The 12,223-nt window shown below is 45.3% G+C and overlaps 2 protein-coding genes across 9 annotated transcripts in view; one reads left to right on the top strand and one right to left on the bottom strand.

The window, feature by feature from the left end:
- VAPA (VAMP associated protein A) overlaps window positions 1-5,374 on the bottom strand; it is a 44,972-nt gene extending 39,598 nt beyond the window's left edge. For 2 of the 7 annotated variants that reach the window (XM_025429529.3, XM_025429531.3), the window contains exons 1-2: window positions 1,553-1,644; window positions 13-44 (exon numbers count right to left, since the gene is read on the bottom strand). In XM_025429529.3, coding sequence (XP_025285314.1) covers window positions 13-44; window positions 1,553-1,629 — 109 coding nt within the window. In that variant the 5' untranslated portion in view covers window positions 1,630-1,644. The other 5 variants (XM_025429530.3, XM_025429532.3, XM_049112942.1 and 2 more) reach the window with 4 other exon arrangements.
- Window positions 5,295-11,974, top strand: LOC125755485 (homeobox protein engrailed-2-like). Of its 2 annotated transcripts, none has more exons than XM_049112943.1 (2): window positions 5,295-7,544; window positions 9,112-11,974. In XM_049112943.1, exon 1 carries the CDS (start codon window positions 5,295-5,297, stop codon window positions 5,880-5,882), a length of 588 nt encoding a protein of 195 aa, XP_048968900.1. In that variant the 3' UTR covers window positions 5,883-7,544; window positions 9,112-11,974. The 2 variants fall into 2 exon arrangements, with proteins under 2 accessions (XP_048968900.1, XP_048968901.1); XM_049112944.1 differs by having other exon boundaries at window positions 5,295-8,901.
- The last annotated feature ends 249 nt before the right edge of the window (window positions 11,975-12,223 follow it).

Raw genomic sequence — 12,223 nt, 5'->3', positions numbered from 1 at the left:
TTTGCTGATTACCTGACTGGTGTCTCTCTCTCCGACTGGGACTGCTGCATGAAAAACAAAGATAGTGTTTTATTCAAAACTGTACTTCTAACACTTACTCAATACTTCTACATTGCAGAAATTCAAATCTTTATTGTATAATTAAATGAATTAAAATGAATAAATTTAAAAGCAGAGTTGTTTTAAAGGAGACAGATTCAAAAATTATCTCTGGGATGTAGAAATACAGATTTTAATTAGCAGATATACAGAGTATTTCTAATATAAATAATCACGATGCCACCAAAAAATTAAAAATATGGAAGACAAGTAAGCTTGGGTTATAAAAAAAAAAAAAATCCATCTGGGATATACCAAGTTTGAAATGTCTGAGTCAAGGGGTGCTTGGGTGGCTCAGTCGGTTTAGTATCTGACTCTTAATTTTGGCTCAGGTCATCATCTCAGGGTTGTGAGACCAAACCTCATGTGGGGTTTCTAGCCTGTTTAAGACTCTCTCTCCCCTTCTGTCCCATACTCCCCCAAAAACTGAGTCAAAATTCAAATCCAGATAGTCAGCAAGCAATTCTAAAACTGACTCTGTAAAGTCTTAATTAAAATACAAATTTGAGTGTGAACCAACAGGTGCAAAGATAGAGCAAGAGAAGGTGAAGCCATCAAAAACCAGGAGACTGAAGAAGCAAAGTTCACAGAGATAAAAAACCAAATCAGAATCTCAGAAATATTAGCAATTAAGAAAAAGCCCATAAATGAGACAATAAAGAGAGCAAAAAAGAAAATTAGAAGACAATTACATAGAAGTCAAAAGAATTGTTTTTAAAAAGAGGAACTGTTAATAATGTAAAGTGCCACAGAGATATGAATTGGAAATGATCAATGCGATCAGCAAGCAATAAGCAGTGAGGACAGAATACTACAGGGGACAAGAGGTGAGAAACTAAACTAAACAGTGCACACGGACAATTTTTCCAATAAGTCTGACTGCAAAAGAAATGAGGGGCAGGGAGGGACATATACCAGAAGGAGTTGGGAGTCAAGTACTTTGTTTATTTGCTTTTACAATGAAAGACTTATGTGTACTTGTATGTTTAAAGGAAGAAGCCGGTGGTTGAAAACATGAGAGGGAAAATATCTGAGGGAACATGGTCTAAGTATGAGTCATGAGGGATTTTACCTTAACCAACAAAAACAGCAGAACAAACAAGCTTGGATAGGAGAAGGGTTTTTCTTTCTTGGGGGCGGGGGGGGGGGGGGGGAGTGGAGTATAGATGTGTAAAGATGCAACAGGTGTTAAAAGAGAAGACAGCACATCATGGAAGACCGTAAATACCACACTAAAAAAAAAAAATATATATATATATATATATTTATCTATTTTTGATCCAATAGATTTGGATCCAGTGGGCAATCAAGAGCTACTTGAGAGCTTTTAAGGAATGGAGTAATAAGATGTCATCTGTGGCCCAGAGAAGGGGGAAATCACCCTAGGGATCCGATGAAGCCACTGTGAAATAAGAGCTGATCTGAAAGACCTAAAAATATGCCAAATATCTACCAAGAGTAGAAGAACTCTACATCCTCACTTGTACTTCTCAGTATTATGTTGCTATTCAAAGATGTTCTGGCTGACATCACAGGTTTCTTGGTTCCTCAGAGAGCTTAATTTTCTTTATTCGCTTGATTTTGTTATGGGCCACCTTTAACAGAATGGTTCTGGTCTATTTTCCTTTCTCTGATTACTAGGAGGAAGAATACATTCACATTTTATTTTAGCATTTTCTAAATTTCCTTCTTCCAACTTTTCTCCAAAACCACTAGTAGGTAGGAAAAATATAATATAATACAATGGAAAAAAATGCTGTAATAGTAAAACTATAACAGCACAAAGAAACCATCTCTCAGATATAATATCAAATTTCACATCTGAATTCTAGGTCAAATTACTGACAGTGTTTAAACAAAATTTGGTAATACCTACCTCTTTTTCTTTACTAATCCGACAAAAGAGCTACCTTAGAATTCATTACACCATTATAAAAGCACCTTCATAGGTTAACAACTGTATAAAACAAAATTTTTAATAAAAGAGATATTAGAAAAATGTATTAAACTGGTATATGTTTCTCCATAATTGTGCAAAGTGCTGATAATTCCTATCAAGATGATTGCTATGCATATGACAGAAAAATTCACCACCTATTCTCAAAATGATTAAACGAGTCACTATTGGAGAAACGATCTCCGTCAAGTGTAGAGTTCAAAAGAATTCAAATAAGCCTACAAAAAAGATAAAGAATTTAGCAAACTATCCTTTAACACACTTAACTAAAAACTACAGATGATTTAGGGCAAGTCAGAATGAAATGACTATATATCATCATCAAACTAAGGATAAGGAGACTGTGGATTCTAAATAAGTCTCCTCACTTAGTGTTGAACTGTGCTTTGGAATATGGAGAGGTTTCCATTAAAGCAAATTATTTACCTTTGACTAGAAAAAGAACATTAGGAAGAAGGGAATCAAATGACATCAAAGGTCATCTCTCCTAATTCACCCTACCCCTCCTATTCCCCAATCCTCCCCATTATCCCACCCTGGAACAGAAAAGCACAGTTCAAACCACTAAGTATAAGCCACACATTCTCGGGGATCCTTGGGTGACTCAGTGGTTTAGCACCTGCCTTTGGCCCGGGGCTGATCCTGGAGTCCCAGGATCGGGATCGAGTCCCACATCGGGCTCCTGCATGGAGCCTGCTTTAAGAGAGAAAATAAATAAATAAGCCACACATTCTCTTACATCAGTAGTTGAGTAAACAACCACTCCCTTGCCCATCCCTTTCCCCCCACCCCCCAAATGAAAATAAGCCTCTTCCAAGAAACCTGGGGGTTTCTTCATACCAGTCCTGCCTCTGTTAATAGCACCTATGTGCCTTTGGTCTCCCTCACAAGTCTGAGTTCTTCAAGGACAAAGAAAAAACCTAACACGTTTCACTGTTTTACTGGACGCTTTCTCTATTAAACTACAAACTGTACATCTTTTCCCACCTTGTTTAGTACTGAATCCCCAAATATAATCTGATAACTGTTGAATTACTTAGTTGAATACTCTTAATTAAATATAGGGATGGCACAAAGCTTTCAGTAAGTGTTCACTAAGTGGCCCAACCAAATATGTCTTCATAAACTTTTCAGTGAAATACATTTTTAAAAGTCAATTTTAAAAAGTGGTCACTGATATCCAAACTTTTAAAAATGGTCATTGTGAATTATTTTCATTCATAACACAAGAAAAACTTGTTCCATAATCATGACTAATAACTCTTCAGTAACTAAAATAATGTAATATATGAACGTTATTGTATGGGTTCTGAGTTGTTTCTTTAGCTTGCTTCTCCACTATTATTAGTCTCTTACTATGGCAACATGACAACTTCTCTAGGGAGAAAGCTTCAAATTCTGCGCACATTTTCTGGCCTAAAGCCGGTTGCAAAGGCTTCTAAAGTCCCTAAAGGTAATACACGCATGGACATCCACCAGTAGAGGAAATTTCCTCTGTAAACTCAGCCTGTCAAAAAGTAAAAGCAAAAATTCTTTTAACTTCTCAAAAGCACACACACCATTACAGAGGTTACAATAAATCCCTCCAGTCAAAAATAATCTAAGTAAGGTAATTTTCATGATTCCCCAAAGGTGCTTTTTCCTTTCAGCTAAAGCCATGTGAAACGCCACACACGTCAACTTGTTCCGGTAAGATACACTTAGTGCCCCTCAAATTATTGGAGTTGTCTTAAAACCAAATCCTTACTGAACAAGCAGCTCACATTCCCAATTCAAAGAAATCTGCAAATGTCCTAAAAAGCTTGCAAGATAAAGGACCTATCTACTACTCTCATAAATGCCAGGAAACAATATTTTAAAATCTCTAAAACTATTCAAAGCGTTGTCTATGGAAAGCTTTTGTTTTCCCTTTGGACTCAATCTCGTACAACAATAAAGGATTTAATTTGTTGTAAGCACTGGAATGGCTACACGCCTCGCAAACACCGCTCCCCTCAGAGCCGCTCAAACAAGATCGTGAATCTTCCAAAAGGCGATTCACTTTACGCGTTAAACCAAGACGGGAAGGAATCCGCTTTCCCTGTCGGAACTGCCCAGGCCTCCGGCATTCCTAAAAAGAAACCAGCCTAACTCTCTTCCCTGACGTACCCTGCACTCTGAACACCACCGGGGCCAAGAGCCGCCTCGGATTGCTCGGGGATCACCAAGTCGGACCGCTGGTTCACCACAGCATCGCTGCGAAGTGCACCCAGGGCGCTCCAGAGCCGAGGGACACCTGAGCAGCCTCCCCGTAAACCAGAAACCTAAAGGCAGAGCCCCGCACCCTGGAGCTTCCGCAGCACAAGGGCTGAGCTGACAAGCAGAGCGAGAGCGCCCGGCAGGTGGGCCCGCGGGAAGGAGAGCCCAGATGCCGTCCCGGAGAACCAGGAAGGCGTCTACTCTTCACCTACTACTCTCCGCCCGCGGGCTGACGCACAGCTTTCCTGCCCGCACGCGCCTGGGTCTCGGCCAGCACCGCCGGGTCGGTCCTAACTGGAGGACTTCACGGGCTTCTCCGCCTCCCCGCAGCGCCTCGAACCCGACAGCCCCATCCCCTCCCAGCGACACGGTGGGCGGCAGCCCCTGCGCGGGGCGCGGGGTGCGGGGCGCGGGGCGCGGGGCGCGGGGCGGCTCCACCCAGCCGCTGCTCCCGGACCCGCGTCCCGGGCCTCCCACCGCCGCTGACAGCCGGCGCCACCCCCGGGGCCCCCGCGCGCCCGCAGCGGACCCAGCGCAGGCTCAAGGGCCACCGCCCACCCGCCCCCTCCCAGACGACGCCCGACGGGCCGCGGGGGCCAAGGACGCAGCCCCGCGAGGCCAGCGGCGCGGGCAGCCCCCGGGAGGCGCCCCCGCGGGACCGCAAGATGGCGGCGGCGGCAGGGCCGGGCCCCGCCGCCTCGCCCCGGCCGGCGCGCGCAGGGAGACGCGAGCGGGCGCGGGCGGGCGCGGGCCGAGCGCGGGCCGGGCGCGGGGCCGGAGGCCGAGGGCCGGAGCGGGCGCCGCCGAGAATGGAGAGTGCGGGGCGTGGGGGAGGGGACGCTCCCTCGCGGCCGGCCGCCGACCTTCCCTCGACCCCCCAGCGGCCCCCAGTCTGGCCGCCCGCCCGCCCGCCCCACCCGGACAGCTGCCCTCCCCCTGCCTACCTTTGAATTTGAGGTCGGTGGGCGGGTCGAGGACCAGGATCTGCTCGTGCTTCGCCATGGCCCCGGAGGCGGACGCCATCGGAGAGACAGCGCAGAGCGGGGGCGCGCCCGCGGCGGCGGTTTGCTGGCTGGGGGCGGGGGGCGGCGGCGGCGGCGGCGGCGGCTCGGCCGAGCTCTACGATGGGGCCGGCTCACGGCGCCCGAACCCCCGACGCCTGCCGCTCTGTGGCCGGACCCCTGGGCCGCCCGCTGGGTCAGCAGCTCCGGGCCTCACAACTGACTCAACCCCACACCAGCCGCCGCGGCCACGCGCACTGCGATCCTCGGCACCCCACGTGACGGCCTCTGCGTGCTTACGTGCGCGCCCCGGCGGCCGGGGGCCCCTAGCGCCCGTCCCGCCCTCCAGTCCTGCCCTGCGCGGCGCCGGCCACTGCGCCTGCGCGCTCGGGGCCTCGCGGCCGCTCGGAGCTCGAACTGTCAAGGGAACGGGTGTGGATGGAGGGCGGAGCGAAGCCCCGTGGCAGCGACGCGGTGTGCACCGCGGGGCGGGAGGGCGCAATCCTCGCTCACGTTTAGTTCCGACGGCGAAGCTGGAGAACCGGCTGTTAGCAGCGCATTACTGTCTTCCAAGTGGGAACGCTTAAGAGAAGGAGAAAGTAGTCAGGCTCACTCACTACAACTCCCGGCATGCCCGTGGGGCCCGGTCTTTTTGCGGCACTGCGTGATGCTTGCCGGGAGTTGTAGTACTGGCTGTGGGTGGGCGGGAAGGGTGATGAGGTCCGTTGGAGGCGCTTGGGGTGGGCCGGCTGACAGCCGTTTTTGGCTCTCAGCGTCTCGTCTGCGCTGAAAAACAAAAAAATTAAAAAAAAAAAATTTAAAAAAAACTTTTGAAAACTGACCTGAGGTCCCCCGCCTAGAAATATAAAACCAAGATTTCTGAAATTTCTAAGTCCACCCATCCCTCTACATTCTCCGTCGTTTTCCAGCGGAACGTCTGCCGCTTCCTGAATTGCATCCAGCGATGCGGAGCCGACGGAGGAAGCTGCCCCGGGTCAGGAAGCCGCCGCCGTCGGGGAGCCCTGACGAAGCACCCTTACCCAGCTGCAAGTGGGGGTCCCCACCCACCCCGTTGGGTTGCGGGCGCCTGGTCTTCGGTTTTGTCAAGTGACGGGCCCAAGCCACGTTGTCGTGTTGGAAGCGAGTTCGGCGGATGGTCAAACTGAGCGAGGGAGGAAAGCCCCGGGAGCGAAGGTGTGACGGTGGATGTGCCGCGACTGAGCCTCAGGTGCGGCGGCCACCGGAGCCCCCAGGAGGCGCCGCAGAGGAGCGGCGGGGCAGCCGCGTTGGTCCGGAATGAGCGTGGGCACGAGGGCCGCCTCGACCCGCGCGCTCGGTGCAGCCGCGCCCGTGTGGGGTCAGGCCCTGAGGCGGCGCCCGCGGCGGACGCTACCTCCGACGGGCACGCAGCCTAAGCCGTGAGAGCCTCGTTCGAAAGTGCGTTCTAATTTCCCCTTTCCTCGGATTTCTTTTCTTTTTTTTTTTTTTTTTTTTCCCCTTGGATTTATTTTCGTTCACGAAATTTATCTTGAGATTTCAGTCATCGTCCAGGGACAATACCACAACTGGGCGTTTGTCAAGAGAGGCTGACGACCACCGCGTGGGACGGGGTCTCACACGCGATCAGCGTGAGGAGACGGCCCGTCGGCGGCCACAGACGCCGGGTTTCCGTGGGCAGATTCGCCTGGGCTGAACCGGCTGCTCCGCCGCCAGATGGACGTCGTCGCCCCGACCGACCGACGGGAGAGCGTCTGAGGATCCCGGCCCGCGTGCTGCGGAAGTTCCCGCGCACTCCCCAGGCGCCGGCGGCTCGCGTTCGCCCTGAATTCCATGGGAAGGCTGAAGTGCATATGCTCCAGTTTTCCAGCCTGATGAAGCAGCCCGGGCCTATTTTTAAGCCATGACCTTTGAAATCGACTGTTTTTGTCTCCTCGAGGTGACTTCAGATATCATATAGTCTTAAACCTCTATGAGAATTTAAATATCTGGTCATCTGAGAATACCTGAAACATCTTTGGAATAATTCCTCTGTTCCTGTTTTAGAGCACTGCATTGATAATGATTCAGAGTTCTCCCGAATCATCGTATCCCTCATTGAACAGTTCACTATTGAAGAGGTTTCTGCTTTGGTATTTATTAACGTCTTCTAGCAGTTCAAAGAGCTTTACAGACATCGTCACACCCTTCTCAGAACTACCAAATAACAGCAAGTTGTACTTTTATTGTCAAATATGGGGATGAAAACACAGGTGAGAGCATCTCACGACAGTAACAGAGCTAAACTTGAGAAGGGGAGTTGCCCGATTTTCCATCCTGTGCATTTTTGTTTTTCCCAAAGCCCTAATGCAACGACAACTGAAAGTGATTAAGACAAATTAAAATGTAATTGGTCTGTGTGTTGTTTGACATTTAAGTTAGGAATGGAGAAAGGTGGAGCCTAATGTTTACTGTTTGCTCTTACGTTGATTAATGTAGCACATGAAGTTCTCTTAAAGTATTGGCAAATATATATACAGAATACATATATACATGTATATGCATACTCAATTATATGTATACTTATGTATATATTACATATATACAACTATACACATATACATATGTGTATACAATTATATATGTGTATACAATTATACATATGTATAATGTATACAATATGTATACTATATATGTATACAATTATATAGATATATATATACACACACACTCAAACATATTTCTCTAGCTACTAAGAAGTTTTTATGAGTCCAAGGAGTATGAAGTCCTTGAATATTACTTCAATCTACTTGAATCACTAGTGGTATTCACCTTTGGACAGATTATCTCCCAGGTTTGGCAAGGATAAAAAAAAAAGGTACCAGTACAAATGGTAACAAAGTATAACCATCTTCTCCTTAGTTAAACATGTTAAACTTTACTTTATAAAAGTACTATGTAATTATGAATTTGTATGTGATCAGGCCTCTGTGTAATACAACTCAGTAAACATTTAAATGAGCATACTTGCAATAAACACTGAGGCTGTAAAGCATACAGAATAAGAGTACTGGCCTTGGGTCTGAACTGCTGGGTTTAAGTCCTGTTTACCCTTGTATGGTCTTAGCAGCTTACTTCACCTCTCTATGCCTGCTCTATCTACATCTGTAAACTGGGGAGAATAATAATACCTACATCTGAGGTTTGTTGTGAGAATTAAATGAGTTAATGCACACGAAGAGCTTAGGGTAGTGCCTGGATCCAGCATTGTTACCTTATATATGCTAAATGTTAAATTATGACTGTGTGCCTGGCATCGTGGTAAGTGCTGGTGGTATAGTGGTGAGCCAATAGACATGGTCGCTGCTCCTGTAGGGCTATATTCAAGCAGAAGAGATAAACATGAAGCTTCTCCTTTGCAGCTATTATTCTGTTCTTAAAATAAGTTTGAGTAGTGAGATACACTCAGACGAGACTTAAAAGTTAGACATGAGACCAAGGCCAGCTTTCTGCAGCCTCTGGCTGTTTCTCTGCTGAGACAAACGCCCCAAGACTTGAAGTTTTCTGCATCAGCATTCCAGCTTCCATTTACTGACTTCCTGGATCTCAAGAGACCATCAGTTGTTGCAGGTCAGCAGAAGCAGTGGCCCCCCTTCTTGGATCCAGCTTCCCAATCCCCGGGTCAGAGGCAAAAGATACAGCCTCAGAGGCAGCAGCTGCCCAGGTGGGGCAGTTCAGTCCTGCCCTGGAGTCATTCCTGGGGAGCCTAATCAAGAACCTGCTCCTCCACGTCCCCCTCAATTTTCTAAGCACCTAATTCTCTTCGTTGTGTTCTTTCAGGTTACGTTGTTGGATAATTGCAGAGAATGAGGCATCAAGGAAGCCAAGAGTGGATCAGGAAGGAGGTCAATAGGGTGGAAATCTGCTGAGCCATTCTAGAAGGCAAGAACTGCAAACCACTCTCCTGACTGAGTAACAGGATGCTGAGGGTAAAACAGGAATAAAGCAGTCACTGCACACAAGGATCTGCCTAAAACAGAGAGATACGATAATTAGAGACTAATCACAAACTACAATATGTACGAGGCCAGAAAGTATCACAGGGATGCAATATCATGTAAATGTGGATTTGTTGGTAGTACTTATTGTAGCACATTTGTAAGACTTCAGTGAGAAATATAGATTCCAAAAGAAGGCAGATGGGCGCTTCACCAGATAAAATCAAGGCTGGATGAAGAGTTAGAAAAAAAAGACTCAATCTTGGGGATTTTTCTTTTTATAACCACTTAAAGCAGTTAAAACTGTAAGATTAATCATCTTTGTTTATGAAAAATCACTTGAAGAATATGTGTTTTCTCAATTAATCTTTCATACTGTAAAAGCAGTGTGTGCCATTGTAACAAATGACATAATCCAAAAAAAGCATATGGACAGAAAGTTTCTTCCTACACTTCCCAATTTCTACTCCACTTACTCCACTTACAGTAACCAGTTTAACTGCCTGAGTTGTGTATCACTCTAACTTTATACTTATAAAAACATAGCTAGTTTGCTTTTTTGGTGTACTTTTTTAACATGAATTCTAACATATTACCAGACCATTGCTTTATTCACTTTACAGTGTATTATCTGGCCAGGTCAATAGGCAGAGACCTAACTCAGTCTTTTAACAGCTAACTCCGTAGAATAGATGACCCTACTATAGAACCACTTGTTCCATTATTGATCAACATGTAAATTGATCTAGGCTTTTATCACAACCAATAGCACAGCAATAAACATCCTTATGTGCATATCTTTATCATATAATACTTTTATATCCACAAGGAGATTTCCAGTGGTGGGACCACTGAATCGCAGATACTTCCTATTTCAATATATATTGCATACTTTTTATCCAAAGGGTTGTAACAATTCACTCCTCCATCAAACACATACTGAGGATGTCTGTCTCCCATGTTGTCATCAGGTACTAGGTCCCACTCCATGTCAGCAGCTGAAGGAGGGGCATATTTAAGTATCCTCAGACTGTTTGGATCAACAGTTTGGTTTCCATATTGAATCTATCCTTACTTATTGAACTATCTTCTTTCCATGCTCATTTCACTTCTCTGGATTGCAAAGGTGAGGGCACCTGTAGGCAACCAGATTCTTGGCAGTTCTTGATGTGTTTTCTCCCACAAATACAGTTCTTAAAGGCAACCAAACTCGTAGAAAGATGCCTGTGAACCTAAAATCCACATTTGACACCTTGCCTGACTTCTCATAGTCTGTGAACACACGGACTTCTTCGAATACCCCTAATGAAACCTAGAGTAGACGAGGGGTGAACAACACAGATCTGGACATCAGACAGACTGGAATTCAGACTCCATCACTTTTTGTCCTGTTGTGCAATTAAACACTATGGCCCTGTCTATAAAATGGCAACAACACATCCTGTATTTCATATTGCCTATGCCTACTTTAAATGGTAAAATCTGCATAAGTGCCTGGCATAGTGCTTGGCATTTAATGATTGTTACGTGACTGTTCACAAAATTTGATATCTCCTTTGAAATATAAACCATACATACGTAAATTATTAGACAAACCCACTGCCAAATGTTGTTTTCTTAATGAGAAGAAACTTTTATTAACTGGAAATAATTTTCCAGGATATCCTGAAGATAATGAGGATTCTTTTTTTTTGCTTTCCTTTATTCCAGTTGCTGGTTGATGGCTTGTTTGGGGCCAAGTCCTGTGGTGTAGGCTAGGGCAGACACAAAGAAGGCTAATCCTTAATTTCAATCCAGAAGAAGTTGATGATTTTACAGGACTTCAGCAAGTATAATCTAATGTGTGATGGTGTGGTGTACTTTAAAAGAAGAAACTGAAAGGAATTATGGAAGAATTCTAATAGGAGTGATCAAGTCCCAGAGAGTTAGGAAATGTTTTGCAGATACCTGACCATTTCAAGATTGTTGCATTTTTTATGTCTAGGTACATATAAATACACACACACACACACACACACACACACACACCCTTTCTAAGATTTTCTGTGAGAACTTTTATTATTTTTCTTTTGGAAAAAATATTTATTTGAGGGAGAGAGAAAGAGAGAGTATGAGTTGGGGGAAGGGCAGAGGGAGAAGCAGACTGAGCAGGGATTCCCAATGGGATGTGCAGGGCTCCATCCCAGGACCCTGAGATCATGACCTGAACCGAAGGCAGACGTGCTACCAGGTGGCCCAATATTTATTTTTTTCCGAAGGGTGTTTTTTTGCTCATTTTGGGGTAAATACATACAACGGAATATTATTCAGCCTTCAAAAGGAAATTCTGATGCAGGCTACAATACTACTGAATCTTGAAGGCATTATGCTAAGTGCAATAAGCCCAACACAAAAGAACAAATACAGTGTGATTCCACTTCTGTGACACACCATTAAGTGGTGAAACTCATAGAGACAGAAAGTAAAAGTGGTGGCCAGGGGCTGGGGGAGTAGGAATGGGGAGTTAATGTTCCATGGTTACAGAATTTCTGTTTGGAAAGATAAAAAAAAAATTCTGTAGATGGATGGTGGTGATACTGCAAAACAGTATGTGCTTAATACCACTGAACTTTACACTTAAAAATGGTTCAAATGCAAATTTTATGTGAGGTATATTGTACCCAATAAAATAAAAGAATAAAAATTTTTGTTTTTATTTGTAAAAACGAATGCTTGTTCATTTCATTCTGTCACTGTGTTCTTGCTGTCTTCTTGTGTTTCAATAGCTTTTCTGACCTTACCTGTCCTGGCCATTTTAAGCACTAGCTCAGGGATCAGAGTTCTGGCTTATTCAAATCTGGGTTCAATTTTTGTATCATTTACATGGGGATAATAAAACCATATAGCTCACAGGATTGTTGTGAAAACTAAAGCGGCAATACTTATAAATACCTGAACACAATACCTGGCACAGG

Source organism: Canis lupus, chromosome 7 (assembly GCF_003254725.2).
Source record: "Canis lupus dingo isolate Sandy chromosome 7, ASM325472v2, whole genome shotgun sequence".
Taxonomy (NCBI): domain Eukaryota; kingdom Metazoa; phylum Chordata; class Mammalia; order Carnivora; family Canidae; genus Canis; species Canis lupus.
Note: the sequence above shows the minus strand (reverse complement) of the source record. Positions and strands in the feature narration are given on the sequence as shown.

Coding starts and splice junctions, on each gene's coding strand:
- LOC125755485 (XM_049112943.1), top strand. CDS start 5,295: ATGGCCCCGGAGGCGGACGCCATCGGAGAGACAGCGCAGAGCGGGGGC.